Raw genomic sequence first — 22,630 nt, 5'->3', positions numbered from 1 at the left:
CCTAGAAAATAGTTCCTCAGGTAAAGTCCTGGAACAGTGGAGACATTCCTTAGGGGAAATTTTATATCTCTAAATATTTACATGAGTAAAATAGAGTAAGAGGAGATCAATGAATTGGGCATGCAACTAAAAAAAGATAGAAAAAACCACCAAATTACAAATCCCCAATAGCAATTTTAGAAATTCTGAAAATCAAAGGATTAATAAAATTGAAATTAAGAAAACTATTAAACTAATAAATAAAACTAATAGCTGGTTTTATGACAAAACAATAAAATAAGTAAACCATTAGTTAATTCGATTTAAAAAAATGAAGAAAACCAAATTATCAGTATCAAAAATGAAAAGGGTGAATTCACCACCAATGAAGAGGAAAGTAAAAGAATAACTGGGTGCTATTTTACCCAACAATCTGCCAATAAATCTAACAATCTTAGGAAAATGGATGAATATTTACAAAAATGCAAAATGTCCAGGAACAGAAGAAGATATAAAATACTTAAATAACTTTATTTCTGAAAAATACATTGAACAAGCTACCAGTGAACTCCCTGAAAAATCATCTCCAGGGTCGGATAGTTTTACAAGTGAATTCTACCAAACATTTAAAGAAGAAACAAAGCTTCTTCACAGATGATATGATGGTATACTTAGAGAATCCTAGAGAATCAAGTAAAAAACTAGGTGAAATAATAAATAACTTTAGCAAAGTTGCAGGAATACAATAAACCCACATAAATCATCAGAATTTCTATATATTACTAACAAAGCCCAGCACCCAGAGATAGAGAAATTCCTTTTAAAGTAACTGTAGACAATATAAAATATTTGGGAATCTATCTGCCAAGACAAACCCTGGAACTATATAAACACAATTATAAAACACTTTTCACACAAATAAAGTCAGATCTAAATAACTGGAAAAACATCAGTTGATCATGGGTAGACTGAGCTAATATAATAAAAATGACAATCCTACCCAAATTAATTTACTTATTTAGTGCCATACCAATCAAACTACCAAAAAAATTAATCAAACCACAAAAACTATCTTATAAATGAGAAAAAATAATAAAATTCATCTGGAAGAAGAAAAGGTCCAGAATATCAAGGGAATTAATGAAAAGAAATACAAAGGAAGTTGACCTAGATGTTCCGGATCTAAAATTGTGTTATAAAGCAGCAATCATCAAAACTACTTGGTCTTGGCTAAGAAACAGAGTCGTGGATCAGTGGAATAGGTTAGGTACACAAGACACAGTAGTCTATGCCTATAGTAAACTACTTTTTGATAAATCCAAAGACTCTCGCTTCTGGGATATGAACTCACTATTTGACAAAAACTGCTGGGAAAATTAGTATGACAGAAACTAGGCACAGACCAACATATTTCTTACACTGTATACCAAGAGACAGTCAAAATGGGTACACAATTTAGACATAAAGTATATTATAAACAAATGAGGAGAGCATGGAATAGTTTACCTGTCAGATCAAGGGAGAACAGAAGAATTTATGAACAAATAAGAGACAGAGAACATTGTGAAATGCAAAATGGATAATTTTTATTCAGGTGAAGAAATTAATGGTATCTGTAGTTATGTGAAAAAGAGCTCTAAATCACTATTGATTAAATCACTGTTGATGAGAGAAATGCAAATCAAAACAACTCTGAGGTACCATATTTACTCAGGGATTTTAATTTGTTCTTTTTCCAGCTTTTTCAGCTGCATGCCCATTTCACTGATCTCCTCTTTCTCTATTTTATTCATATAGGCATTTCATGATAGAAAACTTCCCCTAAAAACTGCTTTTGCAGTATCTCATAAGTTTTGGTAGGTTGTCTCATTATTGTCATTCTCTTGAATGAAGCTATTAATTGTTTCTATGATTTGTTGTTTAACCCTCTCATTCTTTAGGATTAGATTATTTAGTTTCTAATTAATTTTTGGTTCAGTTTGCAATTTTTTGAAGCAAACAATCAACAGGAAAACAGCCACATGTACAATGGAAGTACGGAAGAGGGAAGATTTCAAGACTCATCTATCTCAACTCTAATTTGCCTTCTTGCAAAGTTGAGAATGCATGAAGAAAGAAGAAAGGGTAGGAGGATTTACATATAGGGTGAGGGTACTGATGCTGTCAGGAGTTTGGCCAGTAGAGCAACCAAGATTCTAGGGGCCAATGCTAGAGAAAGAAGTTAGACAATAAATGGAGAAGTAAGCATCTTTGTTTCTCATATATTCCCAAACAAGGCAACTCTCTTAAGCTTTTGCTATGAAACAAATATCTACCCATTAGTCACTGTCTTTCTGCAGTTATAACAGTTTCCTCCTTAAACATTTGAATTGTTTTCCTTTTAGAATGCAATTAAACCAATGACTTCATTGGGTGTGAGGATGCCAACAGCAATAACCCCTACAAAGAGCTGGCTTGGTGAAAAAAAAACAACAACCAAATAAATAAATAAATGAATATACATATGTACATACATACATACATACATACGTGTATATATATATACATATATATATATATATATATATACAGAGAGAGAGAGAGAGAGAGAGAGAGAGAGAGAGAGAGAGAGAGAGAGAGCAGAAAGGTACCGGGTATGATAAGTGCAAAAGACCATCAAAAAAGGATAAAACTATCATTTTCTTCACACAAAAACGAGCTCTGAAAATTTTAAGAATTATGTTTTTAGACTCTCTAGAAATATTAATGTTGATACTCTAAATTTGACATCTTTGCCCACAGATCAGTAAGTAGACATACTATTGGAAGATAGTTAAAATAAGGGGCTGGAGCAGAATCTAATATGGTTCAGGTTAACTAAAAAAAAGGCAGTGGTAGCAACCATGATCTGAGACAGAGCAAAAACAGATCTAACTAAAAGGGATAATTAGGGAAACTACATTTTGCTAAAACCTACCATAAGCAATGAAGTAATATAAAATAAATTACAGCAACTTTCTCTGAAAAGGGTCTCATTTCTTAAATATATACTGAGTACAGAACTGAGTCAGATTTATAAAAATAAGAGCCATTTCCCAATTGATATATGGTCAAAGGGTATAAGCAGTTTTCAGAAGAAGAAATCAAAGCTATCTATAGTCTTATGAAAGGTCTAAATCACTATTTATTAGAAAAAGATAAATAAAAACAACTCTGAGGTACCACTTCACACCTATCAGAAATGACAAATTCTAGAGAGAATAAAGGAAAAATAGGTACACTAATGAACTGCTGGTGGAGTAGTGAACTGGTTCAACCATTCTAGAGAACAATTTGGAAAGAGACCTAAAGGGCTATAAACCTGTGCATACCCTTTGACCCAGCATTATCATTACAAGATAGATCTGTATCCCACAGAGATCAAAGAAAAAGGAAAAGGACTACATGTACAAAAATATTTATAGCAGCTCTTTTTGTAGTGGCAATGAGTCAGGATTTGAGGGGATGCTTATCAACTGGAGAATGGTTGAATAACTTCTGGTATATGATAGTGATGGAATACTATTGTGCTATACCAAATGACAAGGGAGTGGTTTCCGAAAAACATGGCAAGACCAATATGAACTGATGCAAGGTGAAGTGAGAAGAACTGTGCATAGTAAAAGCAATGTTGTAATAATGATCAGCTGTGAAAGACTTAGATCAATACAATGATCTAAGACAACTGCAAAGAACTCATAATGAAAAAAATGCTATTCACTTTCAGAGAGAAAACAAATGATCTCCTGAGTGCAAAATGAAATACAATTTTCTCACTTTATTTTTTCTTTTGAAATATGGCTAATATGGAAATATGTTTTACATGATTTCACATGTATAACTGATATCATATTGCCTTCTCGCTGGGTGGGGAGAAGGTGGGAAGAAGGGAGAGAATTTGGAACTCAATTAAAAAAGAGAAGAATGTTAAAAATAATAAATCTTAAAAAAGGATTTAAAAATAAGTAATTAATGGAAGCAATAATAGCAGTAGCAGGATATAAAAACCAATTACTCTCAGCAAGTTTCATTAAGTACCTAATACATGCTAGGCACTGGGAGTACAAAGTATGAAGGATGAAACAATCTCTTCTTGAGAAGTTCATTCTAAAAGGGGAGACTAATACATATAAATAAACAGAAACAAACACAAACTATTTAAATATCAGGCAGTTTGAGAAGGAGGATACTAGCAACTGGGGAAATCAGGAAAGGCTTCTTGTAGAAGGTTCATTTTGAAGGAAGGGATTCTATTAGGCAGAGTTAAGGCATTAGTACAATCAAGACATTTTGTATAGACCGTGAAGAAGCATGAAGATGAGAACTGAAGTGTCATGCATAAGAACTGGAAAGAAGACCAGCTTGACTGGACCATAGAGAACAGGAAGAGAAATAATGTATGTTATGACAGGCTGAAACAAGGTTGTGAAAGATTTTAAAAGCTCAAAAAAAGAGAAGAGTTTATAATTTAACTTAAAGGCAAGAGGGAACCACTAGAATTGATTGAATAGGATAATGACAGTCAGATATGGAAAATCACTTTGGCATCAGTATAATGGATGGACTGGTGTGAGGAGAGACTTGAGAGAAGGAACCAAATAATGTAGGACTAAAACTCAGGCGAAAGACTGGAGATAGAGATAAAGATATTTAAATCATTTGCACAGAGATTATAGTTTAATCTATGGAAGCTAGTTTATGAGGTCACGACAGAAAGTTTTGAAAGACAAGAGAAATTCTAGGGCGGAACTTGGGGAACACCCTCATTTAGGAAAAGCAAAAGAAACAAAGGAATAATAAGACAGAGAAAAGAAGAACCAGAAGAGAATAATGTCATGAAAACTTAAAGAGAAAAGAGTATTCAGGGTAATCGAACCAAGTGTCAAATGAAATAGGTTAAGAAGGTTGAAGAGTGAGAAAAAAACTTTTCACAATTATTATGCAAAGAGTTTTTTAACCAAACAAGAGATAGAGACAATCACAGGCCATGAAATGGAGAATTTTTATTACATACAACTGAAATTTTTTTACAAAAACAAAATCAGTATAGTTAGAATTAGGAGGCAAACAGTTAACTGAGGGGAAAAAACTTTATAGCAAATCTCTTAAAGGTATGATATTCAAGATATACAGGGAATTTATACAATTGTATTAAAACAAAAATCATTCTCGAATAGATAAATGGTCAAAGGACATGAAAAGAAGTTTTCAAAAGAAAAAAATGCTATTAAAAACCATTTGAAAAAATTCTCCAAATCTCTAACAATAATGGAGATACAAATAAACCAACTCTATGATTCTAGCTTACACTCATCACACTAGCAAAGATGACAAAAGCAGAGGGACTATGGCCCACTAATTGGTGAACAAGTAAGCACGTTTAATGCACTGTTTGAGGAGCTATGAAGTAGTCTGGCCATTCTGGAAAGTAATTTAAAACAACAGTTATGAAACTATGTAAACTCTATGACAGAGAAACAAAACTACTAGGTATATATCCAAAAGAAGTCAAAAACAGAGAGAAAGGACATATATGTTCAAAAATATTCATAATAGCATTTTTAAGGTAACAAGGGAATGGAAACAAGGTGGGTGGATGGCTATCAATTGGGAAATGGATGGTATTTTGATATTTTCATATACTGGAATATCACTGTGCGATATGAAAGGAGAGAAGTCTATGAAGCCTTGTATGAATGAATTCAAAATGAAGTGAATTATTGCAATACAATTAGTACAATGGTGAAAAAATATAGTTAGGAAAAACAGCTTTGGAAGAATTAAACATACTAATCAACGTAATGACCAATCATGACTCCAGAAGGGTGACAATGATGCACGTTTCCCATTTCTTGGCAAAGAAGTGGTGAACATAAAGTGTAGAATGAGGCACGCATTTTCCCATGTGGCCAAAGTGTGAATTTTTTTTGCTTAACTATTTGTTTTAAGGGATAGTTTTTATTTTGTTTGATAGTCACAGTAATTCAAGAAATAAAAAGAAACAGAAGAGTTTCAATGAAATATTTTTTAAAATACACAGAAGAGAGAAGAAAGGACAGAAGGAGACACACAAATATAGTAAGGCAATTTTTATAACCCTGTTAAATCCATATGTATGTATATACACTTTTAAAAACCAAAAAAGAGAAAATCACAGTTTCATATGCAATTCTCTTTTCCGTGTATGCTGAAAAGTCTATTATCTGTTGGTGTTAAAGTTACAAAGAAAAGAAAAACTGTTAATATATATATATTTTAAAAGAGCAAGTGGACTAAAACTAAGTACACATAAAAGAATTTCTTGTAGGATAGAAAACAATTTTGGGAGGAATTGAGGGATGAATTCTCAAAATATATTATAGAGAGGAAGATACCAAATCACAGATATTATTATAGCAATAGAGAAAATATAAATAATTACTAACATATTTTCCTATTCTTATAAAATTTTCATGAGAATCATTTACACACACACATGAAAGGGCCTCCTTGATGAAGTTTTGAGGGATTAGGAAGCTCTTATAAAAATATTTTGCAGCAGACAAGATATAATCACACAGCTCTCTAAATGATTCACCAGTTATAAACTGTTGATTATTAAAAATTGATTTGGTAAGGTAGAATGATAGCTTAAGGGCTTTCCTCCAAGAATATGTCTACCATGCACATATCAAAATCATACAAAACTCTTTGAAAGATGTAACAATGGAGATAAATGTTTTTTCCAAAAGAAATCATTAATATTTTGTGAGGCACAGAACATAGAGATGAATGCTCACCAAAGATGTTTTCCGTGGTCAGAGGGTGAATAATACAAAGTTCATGGAAGAAGAATTACCTGTAAACTATGCAGTCTTTCATATGCTTCTGTTTATAGATGTTATTGTGATAATAGCCTTAAGTTCTTTAACAGTGTGGAGTCATAAGGCTAATGAAATACATACAAATGAGATGCAGAATCACTCAAGAGTTAGACCTAATTATCCATAAGCAAAGTCAAGCTGATGAAGAATGCCTATTGTCCAGGTAGTGATAAGTAGTCAGATGGATAAAGTATAGATCTGGTTAATTAGTGTATCATCTACCTACTTATCTATGTGTCTTTCTGTCTATCCAATATACCTTTTCAATATTTTAGACAAAAATTGAAGTGAGATAATGAAATAGAGAACTGAACAATTCTGGAAACTACAGTATTTTTAAAAGACCTCCTGCTTCTGCCTCAAACAAAAGTCCATCTTTCTTATATTAATAATCTTTGGATAATAATTTTTGGCTGCAAGTCATGGAATGCCACAATCACTGAAGGACAGAAGTTTCCGATCACAAGACTATGGAGAAGTATATGGTCGGTGCAAATAGTTTTCAATGTATTACCAATGGAGGGTTAAGCACAGAAAGCAATAAAAATGATATCATCAGAGAAACATATGACTTGAAAAAGTGGTAGGTAGGGGACAAAACGAGATCAAGGAATAATCAATGAACAAGTCACCTGCTAGGTTGGACTAGAACTCTGTGGAAGATGTTGATAAAACTCAGGTACGGACAAGGTAAGAAATTGTATATAGTGTGTGATCTGCACTAGTGGAAAGAGTATTCACATGAATGGACTCAGAGGTCCATTACAGAACTGAAGTAATTCATGGAAACCATCAGCAAGAGCATGCCATGCTTATAATCTCTATATAATATATAATATGCTTTAAAGCATATATATATGCTTATAATCAATGCATATAGATATGTGTAAGTATATATTGAAGTATCATTTTGTAAACTTAGAAACTATATAAATTTAGTTAAGCTATTCTTATTACTTACTAAGAAATTACTATTCATATTTTAAAAATGTAATCCTGACATCCGTGGTCCTTTTTGTTTTGAATCCCTTTTTTTCAGGATATCCTGAAAATCAACATAAGTGCCAACAAAATTGTATCACCTCCAGCACAGATTTCTTTAGTAGTGCTTCCCAACTTCATCACCTAAAGCATCAAGTATCAATACTCATTAAGTGTAATTAATCATTATTAAGTACCACTGAAGAAAACAATGATATAAGGAATGCTTAAGTAAGGCTATTGAATAAGTTACCTACAAGGCAGCAACTTTAAGAGCTCTCAGCACACAAGACTGTTTAGGGGGGTCAGAAGGAGATTACAAGGGACCACTTTCCAGCACTGGGTGCAGATCCCAACTGCAGCAGTCCCAAGGTGAAAAGAACACTAATGCACTAGTGCTTGCCACCCCAGGGGAGCAGAAGCCCTAGCCACAGACCACTGAGGACAGAAGTGCTTATGTCAGCTCACTGGAGGAGGGGAGGTGTGTGTTGTCTTAAGTACAGGGCAGAGAGGTGCTATCACTTGCCCAAGCTGCATTTACAGGGCCAGAAGGAGCAAAACAAACTTTTGAGAAGAGACAGAGTAAAAAGAGAGAGAAGGATACACATGTAGAAAATAAGAAAGGAGAGAAATACAGTTAGTTATCATAACTGTGAATGTGGATGAGATGAACCCACTCATGAAACAGAAGTGGATAACACTGAATGGATTAAAAAGTAGAATCCAACAATATGTTGTTTACAAGAAACACATTTGAAGCAGAAAGACACATATAGCTAAATTGTGAAGAGGAAAAATTAAAAGAATTACAGGAGGAAATAGACAGTAAAACCATATTAGAGGGGACCTCAACTTTCCCCTCTAAAAGTTAGATAAATCTAACCAAAAAATAAACAAGAAAGCAGGTAAGGAGAAGAATAGAAGGAGAAGACTCATCTTCCTGAGTTCAAATCTGGCCTTAGACATTTACTAGCTAAGTGACCCTGGGCAGGTCATTTAACTCTGTTTGCCTCACTTTCCTAATTTGTAAAATAAGCTGGAAAAGGAAATGCAAACCACTCCAGTACCTTTGCCATGAAAACCCCAAATGGGGACATGAAGAATCAGACATATCTGAAAAATGACTGAACAACTGAAAGAGTTAAAGGTGCAGACGCTATATTTTTATTAGCACAGATCAGTTTACAAGATTAATACAAAAGGGATGAGATATGGTTTAGCAAAAGAGAAAATGATAAGGCCAGACCTTGGGTGGCAAAAAGTAGCATTATGGCATTAGGTCAAAGAGAGGACCCTTGCTAATATAGTGCTTAGTAGGGTGCCTGGGAAAAAAGATGAGGGGAAAAAAAATGTCAAAGACGGAGGGAGTCGCCTAAGACAAACTTTGTCTACATCAAAACTGGCCTGAAATTTCCCCTGAAATTTATACTGTTTCCTGTGCAATATAGTATTTTATCCACATGTCACCTACAAAATACACTACAACACAGGAAAACTGAATAGATCAATTTACCATCATCCAGCTATAATTTTAGTTTTTAATTGTGTTCTGGTAACATAAAATTAACTATTTTGATTGACCTACTTACTCCATCCCTCTTACTACATCTTATCTAAAACCAGAAGGCTAAACTTCTCTGGGTGAATATGCAGTAGTGAATATTCAATACTTGTTTGCAGAAGCTACGGTCTCTAAAAATTATTTCTGAAATTCTTGAGAAAAATTCTAAGTGTCATGATTTCTTAGGAGCATGTATGTATTAAATTTTGAAAGAAACTTGGAGCAGATAAACTCTCCATCTTGAGTTGTTGTTTGGTCATTTTTTAATTGTGTCTGACTTTTCATAACCCCAGTTGGAGTTTCCTTGCAAAGGTACTAGAATGGTTTTGTGATTTCCTTTCTTTTTACAGATAAGGAAACTGAGGCAAACAGGGCTAAGTGACTTGCTCAGGGTCACACAACTAATAAGTGTATGAATTCAGATTTGAACTCAGGAATAGGACACTATCCTCTCTGCCACCTAGCTGCCCATCCATCTTGAGAATCATAAGTCAAATCTAGAGAAGTTATCAATTAGATGTCACAAATGAACTGAGATGTAGTGGATAGAGTACTGAACCTGGAATTAGGAAATCCTGGCTTTGAATCCCAAATCACATATTTACTACCCCTGTGGCCTTAAACTAGTCACTAAAACCTCTGTGGGCCTCAGTTTCCCCATCTTTAAATGTAGGGAATGAATTAGATGACATCTATGGTCAGTTCTGTCTGAATCTATGATCTTATGATCCATTCCTGAAGCCAGTGCTATTGAGTGAAGGACACAGTTGCCTTTCCCGTCTCTGAATTTCATACACACACACACACACACACACACACACACACACACACACACACACACACACAGAGCTCTCTTCCAGAAAGGTAAAATTTAGAATATTGTTCACAACAGTCTCAAAGTAAAACAGAATTGTCTGCTATTCAGATACTGATAGCTTGGTTTGTAAAGTTGAAATTCCTTAATACTATACTTATTAATTATTTTTTCTTTTTTTATGTTAATTTTATTTATTTTCAGTGTTCTACAATCACTACCACATATCTTAGATTTTTTTCCTCTACTTTCCCCCTCCCTCCCCGAGATGGAATACAATTTTATATAGGTTCTACACATATATTACTATTAAATATATTTTCACTATAGTCATGTTGTATAGAAGAATTAAAATAAATGGGAGAAATCATATAACAAACCAAAACATACTACAAATGCTTATTAATTATTAAGATAGTTTGCATCTTTTCTGGATCTATATATCAAATAAATTTAATTTACTTGGCTATTCAGGGATGGAATCCTTTTTGTCCTCCAAAACCCTTCATCTCATTTAGCAGCCAGAAGGTTAAACTGCTTTGAGATATATATCACATAAAACTTGGTTTTACCACTTCTGGTTCAAGTATTATGAACAAAATCTAGACCTCAAATGTCATGTTCTGATTCCAAGTTCTTAGCTCTTGACCTCACTTTAAATTTTTTAATGATACTCACCACTATTTGGCTGTAAATATTGGTCTTGGTAAACGAAAGTATTGCTTTTTCATCCAAATTATTAACTTTTGTTCTAGACTTTACCCTGGGCTCCATTTCTATAATTTCCTCATCAACTTTCAAGTCATGAGACAATATTGATCCATCTAGATTTTTTCTTGCTCCTTCTGCAATAACATTGTTGAGTGTAGAGAATAAAGAATGAGTCTTGACCTAAGCAAAGAATATTTATTAAAAATATGTTTAAACATTAATTTATGTGAAGTAGTACTATATTTTGAACAGATGAAAGAGAAATTTTGAAAGAAAATTAAATTTTTATCAGTGGTATAGTTGGTAAATCATTTAAGACAATGAGCCTCAGTTTCTTCATCTACAAAATTAGGATAATACCTGTAGTATAACTCATAGGGTTGTTCAGAGGCTTATTTAAATAGTATAATATATTTAAAATATTTTATAAATTTAAAAATGCTATATAAATTTTAATTATTATTAACAACAGTAATATAATAAGAGGGAAATCTTTACTTCTGGTTAACTATTTCTGATTATGAGAATCATGGAAGTCATTAACAAAAATCAATAAATTATCAAAAGTCAAAACTAATTTAAAAATTATAAAAAATAAAATGATGCTGAGTCTTAGTTACAAGTTCACACATTTTCTACCCATTGCTTACTTATAAAAACTGCAGGAGAATCTTCTTATAATAGCAAATTATGCTGGGTCTGGTATAATATACAGATAAAATCAAATCCTTGAAAAACAACTACATATATTGTACCAACAGTTGAATAATTTAATTAGCTCAGTCCTGTATCCCAAAGGAGTTCTACTGCATTTTTTTTAAAAAGCACACATACCAGTGTTACATACTCAAATTCAATGATGTACTCTGGCAAGACAAGGTCATGATCAAACACAAACCACTTGCTCTGCCGAAGGTTGCAGTTACAGTTTTTGTGCGATATTAAGGAGCCTAAGGTAAAAAAATCACAATTTCAAAACAAAACAGGTTTTTCCATTTTTACTTAACAAACACCAAAAAACCTTAAATACAAACATATAGTCTCCTAAAATAATGCAGGCATTTTTCTTTTCTCATCACCAACTCCCCCAGCCCGCACAGACAGAGTTTAATTTTGAACTGTTTTCTAATTCTCACTATCTCTAAAGCTATCTTCCTCACCAATATGATTAATGATGTTTTATTCATAAATTTTAAAACTTACTTTATTTTTCTCTTAAATCTTTTTACTTTCCTACCCATTTTTTCACGTCTTTTTGCCCAGACGTACAGCACTTTGTAGAGCACTTCATCAAACCCTTTATTACCTCAACAGTGTTTTTTGCATTCCTTGATGATGTCATTACTTTCTTCTCACAATTCCACACTCCTAGGTTGGGTACATGTAATATTGTATACATGTAATTAGGGAGAAGAGAGATAAGGAAAGAGGAGAGGGAAAGGGCTGAAATTTATACACAGTCATTTTTTATGGAAAAATTTAAGTTCTGTGAAAAGTGGGAATTAAAGAGTTAAAAACATCACACTAAACACAAATATTCAGAACTAAGAAAGATGAAATCATGATAGTCATGATGGCAGACATACTTAGTAAACATTTCCGAGGCATGAATACTGAATTAAACATTGGATAGTTGACTTTACAGATGGAATCCTGTTCACGAGCCTGAATGCTACGTCCGAGAAAAACTTTTGTCATTATGAGTACACCTAAATGTGGAAAAACATGAATACTTTTACTCAGTATACAGTAATAATTTCACAATATAGTTTTGTTATTCATGCTTATGAAATAACATTTTTGCAAAATTTCCCATGACTGAATAACTCCAAAGTTTTTTTAAAAAAGTCAATGAGAACAAAAAGATTTAGAAATACTTCATCTTAAAAAAATGTAATCAAAATAAGTAAAACATTTTGTTAATTAATTTCTCCTTTAAAAGGGGGTTACTTTGAGTCATAACACTAATTATGAATCCAGGCAAATCATCAATGTGCATATGACTCCTGGGACCAAGTTGGGAGTTTGTGGAATATAACATATACTACAGATATCTGGATTAAACACCTTTGGTTCTTTCTTATTGTGATATAAGTGGAGAAATACGGGAGAAAAGAAATAGCAGTTAGGAATGTTATCTCAAGAGAAAAATAATTCTCTGAGTTTAAAAAATGTATGTAATACATAATTTTTGGCTATGCAGTGATTGGATAAAGAATGTAAAATACATGTGGTCCAACTTAGTTCAGATCACCTGGGCAAAAGAAGGAGAAAAAAATGAGTAAATGAAGAATGAAGAAGACTTTGTTTTCCCCACTCTTACAATATTAAGACAAAAAGAGCTAGAGTGAATAGTCAGAACCTTAGAGAATGTGAGGTTGTGCAAGATGGAATAATATGGGATGGGCCTGCCCTCCACATCTCTTATTCAGGCCCTAGACTCAGTCTTAGGTTATGGGCACTAGAGAAAGGTGACCCTAAGGCATCCCCTCAGACTCCTGAAGAATGGTTTACAGATTGCTTTTCTCAGATTCTAGGCAACAGACAAAATGCTGGTGAATTACCTCAATGAGGTCAAAAGTTGAGATATGTCAAAATATGCCAATTCATAAAACACCTGATATCACTTCAAGTTTGTCCATGGGACTATGAGGAAAGAAAGAGAACCTTTGGAGTCTATTTTCCAGGATACCCTCCCTGGTGACCTGAATGACACCTGTCTGGTGACCTGGATGATTCTACATAAATCATCAAAATTTAGGTCATGTGGTCACCTAAGTTTGAGCTTTTACTGTACACTTTGTTAGGCCACCATAACATGGTTTAAGGTACTTGCTTTTCCTAAAAAACTGTCACATGTTCATTTTGTTCTTTTATGTTTTATTTTTATGAATTAAAGTAAAATAATTGAATTTTATTTAAATTGGATGCAATATTGAAATGAAGCTCATTCCATTTAAATCATACTCTGAAACAAAAGAAACTGAATAGGTAAAAACGTATAAGAACAAAATATAAGGGCTTTAAAAATTTTTTTTTAAATTTATAAATAAACACAACTTGGATAAGATGTTAACACCATAATGTTCTAAAATACTGTTCATTTACATTACCGTGCCTGTACATTTCTGGGTCAAGAGAGTTTTTCTTTTCATCCTTGATTTGTTTCTGTATAAATTCGATTCTGGGACACTCACACAGACTGAGACTGTTAGCAAGGATTACAGCTTCTTTTTTGTGAGATGACTGTAAAGATTAAAACGAGGTCTAAGTATGTTTATTTTATTAACATTTCTTCAATTTCAGTATCTTCTAGATAATAATGCTTCTTACTTCATGTGAGTGTCATCTACAAGGAGAAGTACATTTGTAGCACAGATTTATTTGAATGGGAAGGAAATTATAAAAATGCAATTTTGTTCTGCAAATATATGATATACAATGAAAATTATGTGCAATGTTCTAATTGAATATAAAAAATATGTTTGTTAAAGGTTATCCGAAGCAAATAAACTCTTGGGAAAATAGCCAAAATAAAGACTGATATTACTCTATATAACAGGTATAATAGCAATATAATTTTTCGAAAATCATTCCAATAAGCCTGCACATGATGTTATTTTTTCAGAACATAGGTTTTGTGAGGATATATTATTGGATTGATATGCCTAACTGTGGCATATACTTCAAATTTATATACTATTCTCCAAGCCCACAAAATTTACTGTATTATATACTATTCTATTAGACTGTAATATTATTGAGGAAATGGTATTGCTTTTCATCTTTATATATCCAGCACCTAGCACAATGTCTTATAAATAGCATATACTTAGTAAATATACAATTAAATGCATGAAATTTCCACAATTTGAAAAGCATTTTACAAAATGTATATTCCATAAAATTCAATTGAGTAATTAATAAATACTATGCAAAGCAAGGCAACTTACTAGGTCCTGGGGACACAATGATTATATGATATGTTTGAGGAGTTTATGAGCTTTTCATAATTTTTAAAAAGAAAGTGAAAAAAGTATACTTCAATCTGCACTTGGAGTTTATCAGTTTTCTCTTTAGAGATGGATAGCATTTCCACCATGTGGTTCTTTGGATTTATCTTGGATCACTGTCTTGATCAGCATAGCTAAGTTTTTCAGAGTTGATCATAGTTACAACATTGCTATTACTGTATCGAATGTTCTCCTGGGTCTGCTCACTTCATTTCACATCAATTAATATAAAACTTCCCAGATTTTTCTGAAATCCACCTGCTCATCATTTTTTATAGCACAATAGTATTCCATTACATTCATATACCACAACTTGTTCACTCTTCCTCCAAATGATGGGCATCCCCTTAGTTTCCAATTCTTTGCAACCAAAAAACAAGGGGATACAAAATTTTTATACAGGTAGGTCTTTTCCCCTTTAATCTTTTTGGGATACAGATCTAGTAGTGACATTGCTGGGTCAAAGGGTAAGCATGGTTTTATAGCCCTTTGGGCAGAGTTCCAAATTGTTTTCCAACAATGGTTGGACCATCTCAATAAATGTCATTTTCATTTGTTGAGAACCTATTCCTAAATAGGAGAAAAAGTCTGCTCAATACCTTCTGAGACACTTCCAGGGTTTTTTCTAAGTGAACATTTTTTTTAAAAGTACAGTAACATGTTCTTTGACAAGGTTCTTCTGTGTATGCAGAATGGAGAAAATCTATACTGACTATTTTATTCATGTTTGTGTGGTCAAAATTACTTATCTTTCTCTCCTCTGCACACAAATGTCTCAGGTTATAATTACCTCCTTCTGTTAAGTGTTCTGGGAAATAGCCCTTATGCAATCTGAATTACTTATAGAATATGAAATGAAGAGAATACTGGGTGCTTAGCCTCAGCAAAAGTCCTGACATGAACAGGAGATACTAAAAGTAGAAAGAACACAGTCTCTAGAGTCAGAAGAATTAGGTTTAAAACTTACCTTTGTGATGTTTGGAAAAATCACTTAACCTATTTGAGCTCTGGTTTCCTCATCTATCAAATAAGGGGTTGGACTAGGTGGCCTTTGAAATCCCTTCCAGCTATAGATTTCTGATCCTACACAGGCACTGAAAGTGAGACTCAAATCAAATCGGCAAGTATTTATCAGTATAAACCACCATGAGCCTACATGGAGCTGAGGAGAGATCTACTTGTGGGGTACAAGAAGGCACGGTTTCTATTGCCCCTGAGATCCATCTTTAGTGTAAGGGTTTGGTTTCTGGGGACCAGTGCACCAAAGGAGCCTTTACAGGAGTGGAGGCATGCTGGTCAAAAGCAGAACTTTTGAGTAGTAAACATACTACAGTAGTTCCCTGCCTCCCCCAGGTTTGTTAGCAGGCTTGTCAGCAGGCTTGTCCACTGGGAAAGATAACAAGTACCATCTGCTGTACGTGAAGGAGAACAAAAGAAATGCCCAAGGACAGAGAGAGAGGTCTGTAATAATGACTACCACCTAGTTAGTATTTAAGGAAAGCTTGTAGAATTGTGGCCAACAAGAAGTGAGAGTTATGGGAATTAATGATGCTGAACAGACAGAGGGCTTGGGGGGTGAGCACCAACATGGAAGAAGCAGTCATGGTTATTCCCTGATGAGCCCAACCGAGGGTAACATTGGAAAGTCTTTTTGTATCCCACAGGGCCTTTGGAGGATAGTTGTACGCTTTGATTAGCATTATTTTCTACAAGCTTGGATGTGAGCGCTTTTAGTTTCTGTTAACTTGTAAGTAAATAGTTTTATGTTTGTAAGGGGAATTGGTAACTAATTTTTTTTGGCAAGAGGGTGGGCAAGGGATGTCAGATACTGACAATCTCAAATCATCTGGGTGGAAAAAATGAATTAAGTTAGAAGCCTCACCAAAATATTCCCAGGCTTTTTGTGCCATGAAAGAATCTATGATAAAATGATTATCCCTGCAATATACTTTCTTATAACTTGTTATTTAATAAAAGAAAGGGAATTTTGGGGGGTTCACATTTCACATTTGCTAGGTTAAAGGGAACCACCTGTCTAGAAATGCCCTCCACCAATGCCTACTACTTTGCCAGTTAAAAGTCCCTAGATGAGTTGCTCTCAGCCAATGCTCATGAAGTTCTCTACTACTCTTCTCAGGCATCTGAACTGACTTGTTTTTCCCTTAGTCCCGTAGCACCAGAAGGTTACAGAAGCCCAGGAAAACATCAGGCCTGTTCTTTGAAGTCTGCTGTTTTCATTATTTCTCTTTTGTCTCATGAGTCTCTTTATTCAGTAACTATCCAACTTATAGTCAGAAACCCATTTTAGTTCTTAGATTTTAACACATCCTTCTGCACAGGCAAATGTTCCTAGGACTGTTCTTTCTCAGAAAAAAAAGGACTGGAGAAATATTGTGGTGAAAAATGGGTTTTAATATTTACATATGATGTTCCTTTGTTTTACACAAAAAGCAAGAGCATGACTGACTAGAGAAGGCTTAAAAGACTTGTGACTTTAGTACTACTTCTCTCAGCAGTGCAGACTTCTCTCTTCCATGTCTCCTGAACTGATATTTGCTGTTTTATCCAAGTTCCCTTTTGGGGCATTAATATTTTACTTAAATAGAACTGGTTGACATTATCTCCATTTCTGGCCACTTTTATTCTTTATCTAATTTGGTATTATTTTTTATGTATACTCTAACAAGTCAGTGCTGTTGTCTTGTTATGTGAAAGGTTGCTTTGGGAAATGATTCCTACATTGGTAAATTTTAGTTTTCTGTCTGTTGAAACAGAATCAATTTATTTTGTATGATGTTATTTGTCCTATCCAGTGCCTCATAATTCTCTTCTTGAAGAAAATATTCACGATATATAGGTATGAGGCTTTTTTACTATCTGCAAGTTTTTAGTCACTCCCATTTTAAAATCCTGGACCATGTTTTCCAACATAATGTTATTTCTCTTTTCCTGTGTCCATCATTGTATTAGCATCAACAAATACTAAAGTATATGTTGATTTAATTTGGAAAATCTTAAAGAGTTCTTCAGAGAATTTCTCTACCTCTTCATCCTCTTCAACAGATGTTAGTACATAAACAGCAATTATCCTCAGAGTGGTGTTTTTGGAACTGCTTTATCTTGAGTGCTGCAATAGGAAATGGACAACCATGCCATAAAAGTCATGTTTCTTGCTTCCTTGGATTCATGATAAAACCAACTCTGCCAACTCCTTTATTTGTCTCTTCAGCAAGCTATCCTTTCATTTGGCAGCAACTCTTAGTTTTGTCTTTTGTTTTCATTTCTAGAAAGACTGATAAGATTAGTATACTTCATTTTTCATAAGATCATATGTATGTATATGTATATGTATATATATTTAGAGCAAAAGGAAGCTCAGAAGTCCAACCCCCTAATTTTACAGATAAGGAAACAGAGGTTAAGTCACTTGTCCAAGGTCACCAGAAAAGAAATCAAATTTAGAGAACTAATATGTAAATTAATGTTTATAGTTGATCTAAAAACTGTATAATTCTTAACATCCTCTAACCTTTTTTCACTATTCTACTATTATTACTATCAATCAGTCAGTAAGCATTTACTAAGCACCTACTATGTGCCAGGTACTGTGCTAAGCACTGGGAATACAAAGAAACATAAAAGACAGCCCCTATCCTCAAGGAGCACACAATCCAATGAGGGGAGAGAACAAGCTACTTATATCTACAAACAAGCTAGGACATGATAAATAGGAAATAATAAACAGAGGGAAGACACCCAAATTAAGAGGGATCAGGAAAGGCTTCCTGTAGAAGTTGGGATTTTAAGGAAGCCAAGGAAGGCAAAAGGTGGAGAATAGAAGAGAGGGCATTCCAGGTATGGGGGATAGCCAGAGAAAATGCCTAGCACCAAGGATTAGTGTGTTTTGTCTATGGAACAGCCAAGAGCCAGTGTCACTGGATCACGTAGTATGTGGTAGACTGTAAAGTATAAGACTGAAGAGTCCTTGTGTATGTGGGATGGTGATGGTGGTGGTTATGAAGATCTTTGAATGCCAAACTGCTGTTTTTTTGTATTTGATCCTAGAGATGGTAGGGGACCAAAAGAGTTTATTGAGTATGAGAAGTGGGGGGCGACATGATCAGACTTGTTTTAGGTAAATCACTTTAGTGGCTGAAAGGAAGATAGACTGGAATGGGGAAAGACTTGAGGGAGGCAGAGCCACCAGCAGGTCACTGCAGTAATCCAGGCAAGAGGAAATGATGGCCTGCACCAGAGTGGTGGCAATGCCAGAGGAGAGAAGGGGGTACATTTGAGAGATGCTGAAAAAGGTGAAACCAATAGGCTTTGGCAACAGATTAGATATAAGGGATAAGAAATAATGAACTGGTTAGGAGCCTGGGGAAATGGGAGGATAGTTCTGCAGTAACAGGGAAGGTAGAAGGAGGAGAAAGTTTAGGGGAAACACAAAAGATTCAATTTTGGACATGTTGAGTTTATATCTACTGGTCATCCAGTCTGAGACATCTGATAGGCAGTTGGACAGTCCAGAGTGAGGTCAACAGAGAGGTTAGAGATAGAAAAATAAACTTGAGAATCATGAGCAAAGAGATAACAATTAAATCCATAGGACTTGATGAGATCACCAAGTGAAGTGGTACAGAGGAGAGGACCCAGGACCACATGTCCAGTCTACTGGTAATTAGCCTCTCTAGGAATCAAAGATTTTGAGTTGGAAGAATCTTTAGAGATGATGTAGAGAACAATCTCCATTTTCAAGACGAGGAAACTGAGGCCTAGAAGTGTTTTGTGAATTGCCTGTGGTCACCCATGTAGTAAATGGAAGAACTGGGATCTGAACCTAGGTCCTCTGACTTTACATCCAGTGACATTTCTACTATACTCCACTGTGCCCTCTGTATTTAAGAAGGCTAGTAACTGGGAAAGCAAAATTGCTGTTGCTAGGGTTGTATTCAAAATCTTTCTAGTTGGGTGGAAACTACTGTCCTCTATTGTCACACCTTTCAAAAACCCAGGTTACTTCCATTCCACAGTGAGAAATTAGTGTAGTGTTCTTTAGACATTTAACAGTGTTATTAAAATAGCCCTTTACAAGTAAAAAAATCAAACGTGAGAACAGAGGAAGCCATAAACTGCTTGACTGATACTCTCTTATGATTTCCTAAGGAAGTATAATTTTCATGAACTAGCAATTAGCAAGATGATATAAGTAGAGAGAAGGAATTAAAGAGAACATGAGAGCTATGCTACATCTGTAATCAAGAATCATATAATAAGCCAACAGAACTATTCTACTGCCATTTTCAGTTACCCTGTTTGCTTCAATCTCTTTGAATCCCTTCTCAAGTATTTGCAGCAGGTGCTTTTTCTTTAGGGGAACTTCCGGATCAAAAATATAAAAAAGGTACTCCATCATCTTTCGGTAGTTCCTTAAGAATAATTTGAAAAAAGACAGTTTAGAACTGATATAAAAACTCAAAAGGAACAAAAATAAAGTACTGACTAATAAATGGTATGTGTTCCTCTACCATCTGTTAAACAAAGAAGGCAGCTCCTTTAAGTAAGATCAAACTATGACAAAAAAACCCATTCTTTGGAAGGTTAAATTTCTTACTCTGAATCATTTATATCTTCATTGTCCAAAAACTTTTGGAATTTCTCTTCAAATTTCAGTCTCAGAATACGATTGTTCATTTTAAAAATGCGATTTATTTTTACTCCTGTAATACCGTATGCTCTGAAGTCCCAGGTACAAAACCGTGACATAATTAACTCATAGCAGCAATTAAACCTATATGGAAATACAAGATATGCACAACTAAAAAAAAAAGCACATTTTCTCTCTAACTATATATTAAGGGACAAAATTAAATAAAAATACTTATTTTACCTTTTCCCCCCACTGAAGAAATAATCTGTCAAGCAATATAGTATTTTATTTAAAATCTGACATCTTCATGTTAAATTGGTTGATCCTCTCATTCTGCTCCTGAGACCCTACCCTCTACCATTCTTTAAAAAATGGTTTTATTCCATCTCAGACAAGAATCTGTCAAAACAAGTCAGATCACAGACCACAGACTGCTTAGGATCACCAACATTTGACAACATACATAATAATAGCTAGCATTTATACTGTGCTTCCTATGTGCTTAGCACCTTACAAATATTATCTCATTGATCCTCACAACCTCCTTGGGAAGTACATGCTATTATTATCTCAAGATGTGGAAGCAGAGGCAAGAGAAGAAAAGTGACTTGCCCAGGTTCATAAGGTCAGTAAGTGTCTGAGGTAGGATTTGAACTTAGGTCTTTCTGAGTCCAGATCCGGCTCTCTATTTACTGGGTCACCTAATAACAAACCAGTGAAATCCTATTGGGTCCTGCCCTTTGAGTGGCAAAGATGAAAATATCATCGTCCTCAGACTAAAGCCCTTAACCACAAGTGAGACACATAAAAGTCACACAACAATCAATTCTCCCTGATACTAGCCCTAGTTCAATGCTCCTCATTGTGGTATACTGCGGTATATTTGTAATTTATAAAAGAAACTTGTCCTATTAGGGTTAGTTACCTAGAAAATAATGAAGATATATACAAAACTTCTGCGAAAATGAGAACTGTAAGTTCTCTGAGTGCAGGAACTGTCTTCTCACCTTTTAATTATCAGTGCATAGTCTACTGCATTGCACTGAATAAACATTTGTACATCTAACCTGAATAGTCAGTCAGTCAACTAGTATTTGCTAATGTCTACTATACACCAGGCACTGTGCTAAGTGTTGAATTAAAAGCTAAAGTAAAAATATATTGAATGAAACTTGTGAAAAATACATAGTACAGTGCAAAAGACTTTTAATGTATATCCTGAGTGGGAACAACAAGATAGGGATGACCCTACAGCACTGAATGGATGACAGAAAGTTGATTTACTTGGCAAATTTTGTGCTTCCATTTTAATATGTCAAAGAGATTATTTCCAAACTGGAAAGGACTGAATAAGCATGATTACACACAAATTGAATGTATTAAATAGATGAAGAGATAATAGCGCAATTATTAATTCTTATATATCATAGTAGAATGTAAATTTCTTGTTGGAGAGAATCATTTAAAAAAAAAAAACTTTGCATCCCCAGAAATTAAAAGTACATTGCACACAATAAATATTTAAGTATACTGGTTGAAGTGAATTTAGGTAAAATGAGTTGGGTGAAAAAAATCAGCACCTAGTGGCCAGTGATGAGATGAGTGATGAGACTCTGAAATGAGACTGATCTTCAGATAACAGGTCTATTTATATGTGAAGATATACACATAATGAGATTCAAATACAGTGGTCAATGAGAAGCCCCTTATGTCAAGTGCCATTTAAAGTCATTTTAGGAGACAATGAGATTCTGGTAGGCTGATCTACCCTGGACTGAACAATGGAATGATGATATGCCTAGATATGACCAAAACTCTGAACTACTATCCCTGGTTACCTCATCTCCCTGAACAGGTAGGCTTTCCTTTATAAGAAACCATAGCCTCTCCTGACTAGTGGACAACTCCCTTTAGCAGGAGGCCCCTCCCTGAAGTGGCCATCTCCTTTGGGGGGGCCCTCTCCCTTGGGGGACTGCCACCTCCGTCCTCTTAAGCTGGGGTCTCCCTTAAGCTGCATCTCCCTTTTAAGGGGTGGAGGAG

General features: G+C 34.4%; 1 protein-coding gene across 15 annotated transcripts in view; it reads right to left on the bottom strand.

Annotated features, from left to right (window-relative positions):
* LRRC9 (leucine rich repeat containing 9) overlaps positions 1–22,630 on the bottom strand; it is a 153,330-nt gene that overhangs the window by 93,162 nt on the left and 37,538 nt on the right. For all 15 annotated transcript variants that reach the window (XM_072629374.1, XM_072629365.1, XM_072629367.1 and 12 more), the window contains 6 exons: positions 20,555–20,731; positions 20,252–20,369; positions 14,041–14,173; positions 12,514–12,636; positions 11,762–11,877; positions 10,895–11,107 (listed from right to left, as the gene is read on the bottom strand). In XM_072629374.1, coding sequence (XP_072485475.1) covers positions 10,895–11,107; positions 11,762–11,877; positions 12,514–12,636; positions 14,041–14,173; positions 20,252–20,369; positions 20,555–20,731 — 880 coding nt within the window. The remainder of the gene's footprint in view (positions 1–10,894; positions 11,108–11,761; positions 11,878–12,513; positions 12,637–14,040; positions 14,174–20,251; positions 20,370–20,554; positions 20,732–22,630) is intronic.

The sequence above is a fragment of the Notamacropus eugenii genome, chromosome 1, assembly GCF_028372415.1.
Source record: "Notamacropus eugenii isolate mMacEug1 chromosome 1, mMacEug1.pri_v2, whole genome shotgun sequence".
Classification (NCBI taxonomy): Eukaryota; Metazoa; Chordata; class Mammalia; order Diprotodontia; family Macropodidae; genus Notamacropus; species Notamacropus eugenii.
The sequence above is the reverse complement of the archived record's forward strand: the minus strand, read 5'-3'. Positions and strand labels throughout refer to the sequence as shown.